General features: G+C 43.4%; 1 protein-coding gene across 1 annotated transcript in view; it reads right to left on the reverse strand.

Moving 5' to 3' along the window:
• Window positions 1-15,455, reverse strand: part of TBC1D10B (TBC1 domain family member 10B) — an 81,323-nt gene that overhangs the window by 38,306 nt on the left and 27,562 nt on the right. The window contains exon 2 of the mRNA XM_029606793.1: window positions 1,960-2,059. Within this exon, the coding sequence (XP_029462653.1) occupies window positions 1,960-2,059 (100 nt within the window). The remainder of the gene's footprint in view (window positions 1-1,959; window positions 2,060-15,455) is intronic.

A 15,455-nucleotide genomic window follows, 5' to 3' on the forward strand; every position in this document is an offset into this window, starting at 1 on the left:
TGGGAGAATTTAGGTGCAGGGGACCCTGCATGAAAGCGGACTAGATCAACTTTTCAGGTCCCTTCCAGCCCTATCTTCCTATGATTCTTGCCGACTTCTCAAGGTCCTTTCCAGTTCTCTAGGATTCTAGGTGACCTCTCACCTAGAAGGAGATAGATATTAAAGAGGGTTGGGGAAAGGGAGTACCCCAAGGCTCCTTCCTTTCCAAAACCCTCTTTAATATCTACCTCCTACTCCTTTGCCAGTTCCTCGCTAAACTAAACTTAGCTCATTTCATATACGCCAATGAAGTGCAGATCTTGATCCCCATAACTGATTCCCTCCCCAAAACTCAAGTTCTGGGACAGCTGCCTTCCCTCCATCAACCTCCTCCTTTTCAATCTCAATCTCGTCCATAACACAGCCAAGACCGAACTACTCCTCATATCCTTGGACTATAATAAACTTTCCCTCCCTGACCCCGCCCCGCCACGGCTGCCCAAGCAAGAGACCTCTGCGTAGTATTGGACAACTGACTAAACCTAAAAAAATGTGTTAACACCACTACAAAAAGACTGCTTCTACAAATTACAAATTCTGAAAAAACCCCAAGACCACTCCTTCACTTATATGACTTCTGGACAGTCCTCCAAGCTACCCTTTTTTCAAAATTCAACTACTGCAGCTCCCTCCTTCTAGGCCTCCCCGAATCTACCACTAAACCCTTGCAGATGCTCCAGAATGCTGCCGCTAGAATCCTAACCAACTCCGGCCGAGGAGACCATATCACACCCATCCTCAGGAATCTCCATTGGCTCCCTATCAGCTTTAGAATCCTTCATAAGTCTCTTACTATCATTCACAAAACCATCCACAATCGGCACTCGCTAGAGCTAAAAATCCCGCTACAACTCTATACCTCAAAAAGACCAATTAGAACTGCTTATAAAGGAGCCCTACACGTTCCCCCTCACAAATCCATTCTTCACACCTCTACTAGGGAGCACGCCTTCTCCGCAGCTGGGCCATCCCTATGGAACACACTGCCTCCAGACCTACGCCACGAACATTGCTCAATGACCTTTAAAAAAAAAAAACCAAACACTAAAGACTTGGTTCTTCAAACAAGCCTATCCTTAACCATTTAATCGGTAACTCTATTCTTCACGCTATATTTTATGGTTCGAATTGGCTTCTCTTATTTGTTGCCTCTCACCATTGTAAATTATTCATGTATATGCAACCGCTTCACTTCCTACATTGTGTTCTACATATTTATACATTTTATACATTTATTTATACATATACTCTGTATATACTTTGGCGATAACTTGTATCACTCAGCCGCTCCGCTGTATTGTTGTGCTCTACATATTTATTTTACATATAATATGGCTCCGCTCCACTCTCCTTATTTTGCGTCCTACATATTTAGCTTATATATTCTATGACTATAACCTGTATCACTCCTCTGCTCCTCTTTACTGCTATGTTATACATATTTAGTTGGTATATACGGTTATGTTACATACTTATTTTTGTATATACTATGTTCCTGCTCTCCTTACTCTCCTCCAAGTTCCTGTAACCCTCACTCATTGTCACTTACATCTTCTCTTAACTTTCAGTTGTACTCTAGCTATGTTGACTGTTAATGTTAAATTTCCTATGCTTGTGTAAACCGATGTGATATGACATGTGTCATGAACGTCGGTATAGAAAAGAATTAAATAAATAAACAAACAAATAAATAAATAAAGGGTCCATTTCCATCCTCTCTATGATCTTCAGTGATCTGTAGAGGTGCCTTCCAGAGCTTTAAATGAATCTAGGTGGCAATCAAAACACAAATGGAAGCCCCTTTCCTAGACCATGTCTGGTGAATTATCGTATTTTACTTATCAAGTTTAAAGTTCCATTTGAATATGAGTGCGACAGATATAAGCTCAAAGTGTTTTCTTAGCCACTGACTTTTCTTACCTTCTGAAAACGCCGCACCAGCCACTTGTCCCAGTGGCTGAACATGTCCAACCATTTCAGCTCACGCTGCCGGGAGATATCAACTGCCACTAAATTTTCCCTGAAAAGAAAAGAAAGAATAAAATGAACCTGTGGAAAAGGTAGTAATCTAGCCAAATAAGCACTCTCTTTCCCCAATGGCCTCAGCTACTAATGTATCAGCCAGGGAGCCCTGCAGGACCACCTACCATACTACATAACCAGCTGGCAAGCAATGCTGCACAACTGCAAACCCCCCCCCCCCCTCCACCTCAAAACATTGTCAGTGAAGTTCCAGAGTAGCTGGCCATGATCATATAGTAGTATGTCTTCTACCTTGTGCCTGTAGCAATCTCCCTTCAAATCAGAGTCATGGCAGAGGGAAAATGCTCTATTCCCTAAAGAGTAGTAATATATGACGGCATCAGTCCTTCAAGAAAACACTGGGGTAAATTTGCATGGAGAGGCAGTTACAACCACACACAACAGTGGTACAACAACAACACTGGGCATCTAAGAAAGTCTGGATAACCATTATACAGGAACCATAGTTAAACTCAAAACTTCAATGAACATGAGGAGGCCAGATCATTTTTTCCATAGCAACACTAACTTTGGTGGCTAAGGTGATTATTATAAAACTGTGCAATAAGACAGAGAAGGGGACCTGGGTATTGGCTTGGTAAGAAGCAAAGTTGACACACAATTAGGCTCTGGAATTCATTGCCAGAGGATGTAGTTAGGGCAGTTACTGTAGCCGGGTTTAAAAAAAGGTTTGGATATGTACCTGGAGAAGTCCATAAACCATTAATCGTGTTGACTTAGGGCATGACCACTGCTATTACTGGCATTAGTAGCACGGGTGTTTGGGTACTTGCCAGATACTTGTGGCCTGGATTGGCCACTGTTGGAGGCAGGATGCTGGGCTTGATGGACCCTCGGTCTGACTCAGTATGGCAACTTCTTATGTTCTTGAGGTTGGCAGGGCCCGCTAGGTGGCCATTTTGGAATATTTAGGATAGATGTGGAGGACAGTGGTAGGAAAAGGAGTGAGAGACAGGGTGGAAGATGATGGCAGAGGGAGAGAGGAGAAATTGGTAATGGATTGCATAGGGTATTTTATATGTGCATCTGTACAAACTGGATAAGTCTCTATTGAGCAGACTGAATGACCATTTTGATCTTTATTGGCCATCATGTACTATGTAAGAATCTTCAAATAGTTCCAAACCCAATAGCACGGCCATAATTCCACAGCAACTGTCTCAAGCTATGCTTCTTGCCATGAACTCAAGCTAATCTATCTTCTTAACATAGCACTCCATGTTATGGCTGCCTGTCTCTCCTCCATCTTGCAGCCCAAAGTAAACAAACAACAAGCACACTCCCTAAATGCAATTCAATGTGGATTGCTCCATCAAAAAAAGCAAGGATGGAAGCAGCTGTAGCAGTGGTAAGCCTAAGGGGCAGTGAGGAAGCAGGAAAACTGGGGAAGGATGGGGAACAGGAGAATAGCCTACTAGTTAGAGTAGTGGCTGATAACCAGGGAAGCTAGGATTCAAATCCTGCTTCTTCTACTGATGCTCCTTGGGATCCTGAGCAAGCCACTTCACCCTCCATCACCTAAGGTGCCAACTTTGACTGTAAGCCCGTTAGGGCAAGGACCTATCTACTGTACCTGAATGGCAAGGTGCCTTGAGCTGGGTTTGGAAAGGCAAGTAAATCAAATACAAATCCAATAAACTGAATGGAGAGGGATAGAAAAAGGAAAGAGATGAGAAAATGAGACTTATGAGCAAAGAAATCTGACTGGAGTGGAAAGTAAAACTGAGATAATACATTAGTGGAGAGGAAAAAAGTTTAGAAAAATGGGACTCTAGACGAGGGAGAAGTGGTGTTGAGATGGAAGGGATGAAGTTGATAGATGAGGGAAGACAGAAAGAGAGGATGGTAGATTGGGAGCACAAGCAAAAGGGATAAAAAGGAAACTTTAAATTAGGTGGGCCTATCCTCAATTGTAGGAGTTCTTAGAAAGGAAACTGAGGGCAAGACAGTGCCTATTCTATTACACTTCTTAACAATTTGTACTACCAGCATTTGGCAAAGCAAAACAAAGAATGAGATTTACAACAGATTAGAAAACTCTTCTCCCAAGGGCCATGTTCTCCAATACTCATTTGCCTAATCTGTAATGTTTCATGGTAGAATGAGTAGAAGCCCACGCAGCTGCACTGCAGATTCTCTTTACAGGGCTTTATGCCATCTCAAACAACAGACCCTGTTCTGTTAAGTATCCTTGGAGAAGTCTCAGGGAGTCTTGTATAACTCAGTACTGCAATAATAAGTCCATCTAGACCTGAATCCAGTAGAAGCCACTAATCCCTTCTGAAAACCATCCAAACAAAAAACCCCTTCAGAATCCTCTTTCTGGGGCTAGCAGTTGCCTCCTGTTCCTCTGGAACTGCAGCTCAAATACAGCCAGTCTCAACTGGACTATGGCAGAGCCCTTCATTTCACATGGGGGGGTAGAGAAAAGAGGCCTTCCCATTTTATAAACTCCCTTTATTAAGCCAAGTCATTGCAGCAACCGTCCTTTAACTGGGGCCACAGAGCACTGCCCCTTCCAGAACCCAATATTTGTGCACCTTCTGTTTGGCCACCAGTATTGCTGCTGGGTTATGACTGGTGTTCGTTCCTCACCAGGGATGTGACTACTGCCTTCACAGAATCTCTGGCCCTGGTCAGCCCAAAGAACAAAAGTGAGACCATGGGAATTAAACATGAGCCTCCTGCATGCTACTTGGCTAAAGGTCCTTAAGCAGAACAATTTTTTGGTTAATGTGAAAAACAGAATTAACTTGAGGAGCATCATCATCATTTATTTATAATCACACTTTTCAAACAAGAAAGCACAATGTTACGGTAAGTTAGGGTTTATAAATACCAAATACAGTAACTAAAGAGAATAAGTACATAAGGCAGTATAATGTGTATTATAGCAGGTATGCAGTCTATTGCAAAATAAAGAAAATCAAGTTTGTTTACTGTAAACAGGGTTCTTTGTAGATAGCAGGATGAATTAACCATGACACGAGTGACATCATCTAACAGCACCAAATGGACCTCTCTCTCTGAGCTTAGAGTTTTTGCTCTACTGAGCATGTGTGGGAACTCCCTCTCAAGCGCTGCATCATGAGCACTGTCAGTCAATTTCAGAGATACATATAGCTAGGTAGTCAATTCTCCAGGGAGGGAAGCAGGCATGTACAATGGCTAATTCATCCTGCTGTCTACAGAGAACACCGTTTATGGTAAGCAAACTTGCTTTCTCTTGAAGTAGCTAGGACACGTGAGGTGCCCCAACCTGAAGGGTGCAACACAACATTTACTTAAAAAGCAACTTGGACCCCACCGTGGAGAGTAGACTATTAAGTGAACAGGTTATGCAAAACTACTTGCCTGAATTCAGTCACTCTTTGAAATAATGTTGAGAAAGTAATGTGTCGTAAAGGTACGCACTGATGACCAAGTTGTAGCTTTGCAGATGTCTTTGAGGAGATACAGATGAGCTACTGATGCAGCTATGGCTCTAACTTGAAACAGTCTGTAATCTGTAGCTCCTCTAACACAATATGCAATACAGTCAGCTAGCCAGTTGGACAACATACGTTTGGCAACTGCTATGCCCAGTCAGATATGATGGTTAAGAGACAATTAGTTGTGAGGCCTGATGATGTGGCTGTGTTCTTTTTTTGCAGTAAGCTAAAGATCTTCTGCAGTCAAACGAATGAAGAGCCTTCTTACCTTCATGTGCAGGTGGATTCAGAAAGAATGTTGGTAATACAATGGCTTGATTAATATGGAAAGCTGAGAGTAACTTTGATAGAAACTTTGGGTGGGTATACAGCACCACTCTATTGTGGAAGAACTGTATATAAGGGACTAGTGAATCAAAGCCTGGAGCTCATTAACTCTTTCTGGCTGATGTGATTGCCACAGAAATAATACTTTCCATGTGAGAAATTTGAGAGAAGCCAACTCCAATGCTTGAAAGGATGGCTTCACTGGTTATGCAAGAACCAAGTTCAGGTCACACAGTATGCTATAAAATTTTCATGAACTTGGCCACCAACGGATGAGTGAAGATTGATCTACTCTCAATTTGAATATGGTAGGCTGCTATGGCACGCGATATACTCACTGATTAGGTGCTAAGACTTTTGGAAGAAAGGGGGAGCAAGTACTTAAATACTCTTTTGGTTCACATACGAATGGATCTAAAGAACTTCAACACCAGGTGAAGAACCCTTTCCATTTAAATCCATAAACTCTTAGTGGATGGTTTCCTGGCAGAAACTAATATTTTCCCAACTTCTTTGGGTAAGGTGAATTTGATGATCATTGCATGTTCAACATCCAAGCTACTATTTATTTATTTAAACATTTTTATATACCGACAGTCGTTGGGAACATCTCATCGGTTTACAAATAACATAAAGTAGCAACAGGCTTTACAATAAACACTGATCTGGGAAATAGTGATTAAGAGGAACTATCAAGAGCTATCAAGGCAAAAAATGGGAACCATGGAGGGGGGCAGAAAATATTTAAACAATACCTGATAACCTGAAAGCATTATTTACAATCACAGAGGTCAATATGACCTGAGTAGGATACTTATCTACTATTAATTTGAGGGAAGGAAGATTCAGTTATATAGATGTCCCTCTTGAGTTAATAAGAACAGATCTGCCCAAAATGGATCAGAGGCCTGCTGGATAGCTGTACTTGATAAGTAAACTATACTTGTCTGGGCCAGCAATGTGAATTAGACAGGCTTGGTCTTTGAGCATTTATTTTGCACCGTTCTGGCTATCAGTGGGATCATTGGAAGAGCAAACATGATGAGATCTGTATTCCAGTTGAGCACAAATGCATCTTGAGCATATCTGAGTTTGCTGGGAAGAACAGAGCATGATCTTTCCGCTTTTCTATTCTCCTCGTTGCAAAGAGTTAATTGCCCAAAGTCCACACAGACTGAACAGTTTGCCGGCAGTTGATCATTGTAGGGGCCATTCGTGTGGTCTGAATAATCTGCTGAGGTGCTCTGCTGATATGCTGGAGATCTCTGGAAAGTAGGTTGCTTGCAGGACAGCTTGATGTTTGCATGCCCATTTCCATATCTTTATTGCCACCTGGTAGAGCCTGTGACCTTGTGCTGCCCTGCTTGCTCATGTAGAACCTGGCTACCTAGTTGTTAGTTTGAATGAAAATATTTCATGCTAGATAGTTGTCAGAGCATTATCTGATCACTCACCGTTCTAAGAGCTTGATCTGGAATTGTCTTTCCACTAATGATTAAGTGCCTTGAGTTCAAAAAGGGCCTGTGTGGGCCTACCAACCCTTTGTGGCGTCATCTGTCACCAATGTTACTTGGTAAGAATTCATACAAAGAAGAGCTCCCTCCTGAAAGGTGAGGGGATCTAGCAGCCAGCATAGATTCTACTTCATTTTTTTGTGAAACCATCACCTTGGTGATCAAGGCTCAGTTAACTGGTCTCATTGGGAGCAAAGGCCCTACTATAGAAGTCGCATGTAAAAGTAGGTTAGTGAAACTACATGAATCCCCACCATGTGGCCCAGAACAATCAGAACTTCCCTGGCTGTTGCCTGATCTGCATTCAGTAGTCTGTATAGCAGGATCATTTGTCCAATCTGACAGGAAGAAAGCTCTCTTGCAAAAAGCAGAGTTGCTTACCTGTAACAGGTGTTCTCCAAGGACAGCAGAATGTCAATCCTCACACGAGTGACATTATCCAACAAAGCCTGGCCCAGAATTTTGACTTCAAAGATTCTAGAGCTTTCAGCCTGCTCTGACCATGTGCACCTGTAATTACCTTCCTGCCTTCCATTCCATGATAAAGCTAAGACATGGAAAAACCAATTCCCAGGGGAAGTGGAAGGGAATCCTGAGACTGACATCCTGCTGTCCTCAAAAACATGTTTTACAGGTAAGCAAGAGGACAAGCAGAATGGCAATCCTCGCACGTGTGATTACCAAGCTACAGGCTGCCCAAAAATAAGAAAAAGGGGGAAAACGCCATAGTGCTAAAAGCACCACCGAGTAGTTGCAGAAGAAACCACTCTATTTAAAATGATTTGTAACCTACACCCTCCAAAGTTCGGGGCAGGCAACAAAATTATGTACATAAAAATAATAATAGCTGGGATTCCAATTTGTGAGCAAATCACCCCATATTTTAAGAAATTTCATTTGTTACCCGTTAAGGGGAGGGTCTTTAAGACTGTAATGTTGGTATTTAAAGGCTTGAATGGCCTAGTGCCTGCAGGCTTTAATGCTGCATTGACGTTTTACCGTCCAGTTAGGTCTTTGAGTCAGAAGCGATTGAATGTTCCATCTTTTAAATTGATCAGATTGGACGAATCTTGTGAAAGACTATGTGCAAGGTCCCAAACTTTGGAACAGCCTGCCTTGCAAGTTGAAGGATTGGTTTTCCTTGGTTTCTTCTGAATGATGTATTATATCAAGAAGAAAATACTAAAATGGTATTACCCTATCTTAATTAAGGTTATGGATGGTAAAAAAAAAAAAAAAGTTAAAAAGGTACAATTTAGGACAGTAGATAAATTTTAAAGCAAATTACAGTGGAAGACTAACGAGAATGGCAGGACAATGGGTAAATGTTTACGAGATGGATGGTGTTTCCTGCTGTTTTAATGTCTTGATGTATTTGATTTGTCTAGTTTTGTTTTTATAATAGATTTTATGAATATTTTATTGTTCACCGCTTAGAAATTATGATTTGCGGCATACATACATAATAAAAACATCGACAGACAATAAGCGCATCTCTAGACAAACTGGCATAAATTAGCACTTTCATTCTATGTCTCCCTGAAAAGCACAATTTCAGATTATAATAGACTTGAGGGTTCAGTGTGAAAGAGGTGGAGAATTAAGCATCTCTAGGAGGGAGTTGAAACTGTCTTTTTCTAACAGGGAGAAGGCAGCTGTGAACAAATGAGTTTTCAAAGATCTTTCAAACTCCTTAGTATCAGTCATGCAACACAGCAAGTGCGGAAAGGAGTTCCAGAGGGAAAAATTAGCAAGGGAAAAGTCATGTTCGCGCGTCGATGATAAATCAGGCAGCTTGAGCTGAAGCGATTTCTAAGAGAGACTGAGAAGTGGAATAAAAGTAGGGATGTAAAATTTCAAAATGCAAGTAATGTGATGTAATAATTTATGTCAGAATAACAGGTGTGCTGCAAGCAAATGTATTATTGATGGTACAGATAGCCACAAGCAAGAATTGCCTTCAGAATATGTATATAGCAAGATTTATTAAACAATAGGTCCCCCGAAATGGAACCGTGTTTCGCATGGGCTGCATCGGGAGGGACAGCCTATATGTGATAAAGAATCCATACAAATAAATACAAATAAATTGCTGAATTGGAATTTCAAAATAGCAAGTGATTACAATAATGCCATGTACATTCAAACATTCCAAAAGAGGGCTTATGTACTCATAATATTAAATGAGGATTAGCTACTGACGGGTAGACAATCTGAAATCATCATAACTGATGAGGAGTAAATAAAGCAGAGTCAATGAAGGGACTGAGAATAAAGACGACTTCTGAAGCATTCAAATGGGGGTCACAAAGTGCGACTATTAAAACCAGTTCAGCGAGATTGTTTGTTGTATGTCAGGCTGTGAGATATATTCAATTCAGATCAGGAGAGAGGGTGAGCGACAGAACAATTGGTAACTAGCATAGTGTAAGGGGGAAATTTATCACAGAGATTGGAAATCTTAGCTTGGAAGTGTGTGGCATACTGTGTTCAGTTCTGGAGCCCAAATCTCAAAATAGTTAAAAACAGGACAGAGGTGTCCAGAGAAGGAAATATTTCTTCAGGGTGATGCCTGGAATGCCCTTCCAGAAGAAGTGGTGAGAACAAAATAAACAGCAAACAGATTCAAAATGGCATGGGATAAACCCTGTGGATCCCTAAAGGCTAGAGGTTTGAAATGAAAGAAAGTGTGCATGGGAATAACTTGCACAAAGCGGCAGATACAACCCTTAACAGAAGGCACAGGAATTACTACCTATAACCAAATAGCCTTGATGCTTGTGATGCAACTGCAACATCACTCGCTGCTTTGACGGTCGGGTACTCCTGGGGGAATTCTGCAAACTTTATATTGGTCAAAACACCACAATTTACATGACAGTCTTTAAGAAATTACATTTTAAACTAATACAGAAAAAGTTATACTTAAAGATGCAGAATGTTAAATACTTTGAGCAGAATTTCCCTAGGAATTCACTGTAAGTGTGTCCCTTCCACTCGCTCTCCCTACTCCCCTGGCCAATTTGCCCTCTCAGGCCCCAACTCTTTCACCTGCCAGTATCTCCCCCCTCCACTCTATCACCAGTCCCAGAGTTTGACCCCATTCTCAGTTCTGCCCCTCACACAGACTCCCTCTGTCCCTCCCTCTCTCACACACATGCTCCCTCTCTCTAGTACACAAACACAACCCTCATATAGGCTCCCTCACACACTCATACACATCCCCTCATACAGGGCCCTCTTTCTTGCATACACACCCACACAAGCTCCCTTTCTCTCTCTCACACACATACATACATACATCCTCACACAGGTTACCTATGTCTCTCTCTCATGCACCCGTTCACACAGGCTCTGTCTCACACATACACAATCCTTTCACACAGGCTAGCACCCTCACATACACATGATCCCCCAATCTCTCACACACATACACACTCCTTCACAATCTCCTCATATAGGTTCCCTTTCTCTGAAACCCACACTCAAGCATTCTCTTCCCCACCCCCCCCCCCCCGCTCTTTTATCTCCCATGCTCTCACACCACACACATTCTCTCGCACCAGGGCCTTCCATCTTCGCCGCGAGCGGAGCACATCCTGCAGCACATGCGTGACGCGCTCCGTTCGCAGCATGCCGGAGTCTCCTCTGCTATTTTTTCTGCACTCCACAGTAGCGCAGAATTCCCCCGGGACTAGTGGGAGGAAAAAGGGAATTCGATTCAGAAGAGAGCTTATGCTCGGCCCTGACTTTTACTGTTCAATATACTGATACAGACATTAGGGATAAAGCACAGGACTGCTTCTTCAACCAAGACCAAAAGCACGACATGTTCAAGCAGCATTGTCTGAATTATCAAGAAGGCTGCTCACCTCGTAAAAATGTTAGTGGTAGTAATTTTGTTATGGATTAGACAGATGCTTGGTTTTGATTATAAATATTGCTACCTTTAACATAAGGCTTGGGAGAAATCTGCACAGAGTGGCAATTACTACCCTTAACAGAAACATGGTGGTAACCTGCATGGAGCAGAAGTTACTACCATAAGAAACTTGCTGGGCAGACTGAATGGACTATTTGGTCTTTTTCTGTTGACATTACTAGGTTACATGTAGGTCCCCTGAAAAACTATTCCTGCCTCGAGTGCACTGTGGTGGGGGTCAGGACTAGTATGCCCATTATTGTACTGCGAAGCAGAGGGTCCACAGGTCTACAGTGATGAGGTTGGATGCATCAAAAAAAGTAGACAGCTGCAATCAAAACGAGGGCCGAACTGAGGGCGATCCAAGATTCAGTGCCAACCACCAGCGGCTCCCAAACATGGCCCTTCTTCTTGTGTACTGAGCACTGCAGGGCATGGGTGGGGGGGAGGGGGCCCCCCACAGACCCCCCTGCTCCTGCTGCTTTCACATCTTTCTCAACCCTTGCAATTCAGTGAATTGGTGCTGCACAGATTGGGATGCGCCAAGCCAGAGGAATGCCTGCTCTCCAAGAGAAGGAAAGACTGACTTTTGTAACGTAAAAGGGCTTTATATTAGCAAAAGATTGTGCCTAGTCTGTTAGAAAGGGGCAGATTTGAAATTGATACCTGAAAGGGTGCTATTTTGTCTGCTTTCTAGGGCTAAGAATTAAAAAAGGATAGCCAATCCTCCTAGCCATTGTTTATGTCCCTCCCTCCCTCTCTACCCACCCACCCCTGGCTTTACTTTCATATATACTCTACGCTGGTCTCCTAGATAATTAGCTTCAATTACCTCATCCCCAATTACATAGCAGTTCCTTACAGCCTAGATATAACTTATATTGTCATGTTGCTTGTAAAATTTGGTTTGCATAGTCTACCTATTAACCTTCACTGGATAACATACTTTTAGTTCTTAGTTCAAATACCTATTAAAAATCTCTGCTAGGGACAAATCATACCTTACCTTTAGGATTTTAATTAATCAGAGAGATTGACTTTAATTCAATGCAACAATTGTGGTGCTTATGTCCCAAGGCCTATCATTTGGAAAGCCAAGGTCTGTCCTTTTTGTCTTCAGCTGTCTAAAATTAAAATGGAGCTGATCCATCTAAGGCAGGGGTCGGGAACCCATGGCTCGCGAGCCAGATATGGCTCTTTTGAGGGCTGCATCTGGCTCGCAGACAGTCGCCACACTTTCCCGCTGACCCAGCTGCTCCCCGGTCCTCCTCCGCCCGGGCTTAAAATGCCGGGCGGAACGCGGCAGGACAGCTGGAGTCAGCGGCACCGGCGTGCACTCTTCTTCCCGCCCCCCCCCCCCCCGCGGCCCGGAAGAGGAAGTGGAGAGTATCGGGTGCGTGCGCGGCAAGAAGAGGCCACGCTAGTGCGATCGGCATCGGCCCGAAGAAAAGAAGACTGCAGCGCGGCTCGGAGGAAAATGAAGAGGTTCAGCCGCAGCCGATGGGACTCCGCCTCCGCGAGGGCTGAAAATGAAGAGGTTAGCGTTGGGAGAAGGCTGCTGCTGCCGCGAGTTCCCGGGGTGGGGGAGAGAGTGAATGAGCGAGCAAGCTGTGTTTGCTCGCTCATTCACTCTCTCTCTCCCCCACCCCCACCCCGGGAACTCGCGGCAGCAGCAGCCTTCTCCCAACGCTAACCTCTTCATTTTCAGCCCTCGCGGAGGCGGAGTCCCATCGGCCGCGGCTGATCCTCTTCATTTTCCTACGAGCCACGCTGCAGTCTTCTTTTCTTCGGGCCGATGCCGATCGCACTAGCGTGGCCTCTTCTTGCCGCACACGCACCCGATACTCTCCACTTCCTCTTCCGGGCCGCGGGGGGGGGGGCTGTGTGTGTGTGTGTGTGTGAGAGATTGCATGTATGTGAATGATTGAGAGCCTGTATGTAAGTTTACCATTGGGAACCTGTATGTGTAAGTTTGTGATTGAAAACCTGTTTGTGTGAAAGAGTATGTGTGTATGATTGAGATCCTTTGTGTGTGAGAGAAATCATGTGTATGTATGATTAAGAGCCTGTGTGTATAAGTAAGAGAGAGATCATGTGTGTCTGTGTGTGATTGAGAGCTGGTTTAGGTGATGGAGCATGTGAGTATGTGATTGAGAGCCTGTGTTTTAAATGAGAGAGAGAGACCATGTGTGTCTGTGTGTGATTGAGAGCTGATTTAGGTGAGGGAGCATGCGAGTATGTGATTGAGAGCCTGTGTGTAAATGAGAGAAAGAGAGGACATGTTTGTAAGCATGTGAATGAGAGTCTGTGTGTGAGAGAAAAAGACAGCATGTATTTATGTGATTGAAAGCCTGTGTGTGTGTGTAAGCGTGAAAAGATAGACAGCATGTGTGTAAATGTGGAATTAAGAGCCTATATAAGTGAGAGAGAAAAAACATGTGTATATGTGAGTACTGAGAGCATGTGTGTATAGGTGTGTCATTGAGAGCCAGTGTGAGAGAGAGCGCTGGTATGTGACTGAGAGAGGAGAAAGTTTCAAGCAAACCACCCCACCTCCTGCTAATTCAGAACAATCTCAGGACACCTGGATATCAAACGTTCCCAGGTATGAAGCAAAAAAAAATTTTGTATCCTTATTATTTTCATTACTGGGTCTTTGTGTCTGCTATTTTGAAATATTTTGTTGGTATCTGGAAATGTTTTATATGAGTTTTTAATTATTGGATATTCCACTCATCAGCTGTTTCAAAATATGTTCTTTTTGTTAGTACAGTTTTACTGCTGATGATTTTATATTTCTTGATTTGTTTTATAAGGATGGGTGATGTTTCTTTTTTCCTTTGTTACACTGCATACAGAGACTCTGGCTTGTTGCAGTTTCCAATTCAGTTTTTTCTGCATGCTTCTTGTTATGCGTTTTGGTCTCTTTATTCTATGTTAGGTGAGGGACAGCACGTGATTCAGGTGAGGTTTTCTGCTGGCGTGTAGTTTCTGTGTAGGACTCTATAGCAGCCTGACTTGGTCCGTTTTCCTAATAGGAGATGTATTGGTGTCTTAAGGCCTGGTGTAATATTTTCAGAGACTTATTGTACTTTAAAAGTGTGATCTTACATAAAATGCACACGTTTACTTGTATTTAGTTTTAAACATATTGTATGGCTCTCATGGAATTACATTTTAAAATATGTGGCGTTTATGGCTCTCTCAGCCAAAAAGGTTCCTGACCCCTGATCTAAGGGATCAATTGGCCAGGAATCAATTAACCTCCCCTTCCTTGAAACATCCACCTGGCACCCATCTCCCACAGCGTTTACGGGATCCCAGGAAAACATGTTTTACAGTGGGCAGTGGTAGAACTAGGCATGTGGCAATTAGGCACCAACCTGTACCTTAACCCCCACTCCCACAGACTTGTCAGACATGTGGGATTCAAAAACCCAGAATCAATTGGATAAACAGTAGGCTCTGGCAGAATAAGACCTGTGAAAGACATGAGAAGTGAATATAACAAAATAAATCAGCTCAAAAAAAAAAAAAAAAAAAAGAAAAGAAAAGATTCCTAGGAAGTACATCATAGAGAAAAATTGGAAAGCTATGACTACTAGAGATGTGATTCGGCCGAACATTTCGGTTCGGTCTTCGTTATCGGCCCGCCGCAGGAAATTTCGTTTTCCCACGGTTCGGGCCAATTTTATTTCGTCTGCCACCGAAATGAAGCCTGAAACCTGCCCCAACCCTTCAGATTTAATGAATTCCAATGGTGGGGGGGGCTAAAAAACCCCAAACCCACCCAACCTTTCAAATTTAATTGCAACCCCCCATGACTTGCCTGACACCCCCCCCAAGACGTACCGAAAGTCCCTGGTGGTCCAGCGGGGTCCCAGGAGCAATCTCCCCCTCTCGGGCCATCGGCTGCCACTAATCAAAATGGCGCCAATTGCCCTTACCGTGTGACAGGGGCTATCGGTCGGCCCCTGTCACATGGTAGGAGCAATGGATGGCCCACGCCATTTTTTAAGATGGTCTGATGTCATCCTAAGAGGCCGGACCCGGTTTTTCCGCCGCTGGCCCTTTAAGACAAGGCAGGCCAGCGCGCGCGCGCCTAGGGAGCACCCGGAAGACGACAGTGGTCGGCGGCATCTCAGTCTTCACATGAAGCATGGGAGCCCCGGAGCAGGG

Source organism: Rhinatrema bivittatum, chromosome 6, assembly GCF_901001135.1.
Source record: "Rhinatrema bivittatum chromosome 6, aRhiBiv1.1, whole genome shotgun sequence".
NCBI lineage: Eukaryota > Metazoa > Chordata > Amphibia > Gymnophiona > Rhinatrematidae > Rhinatrema > Rhinatrema bivittatum.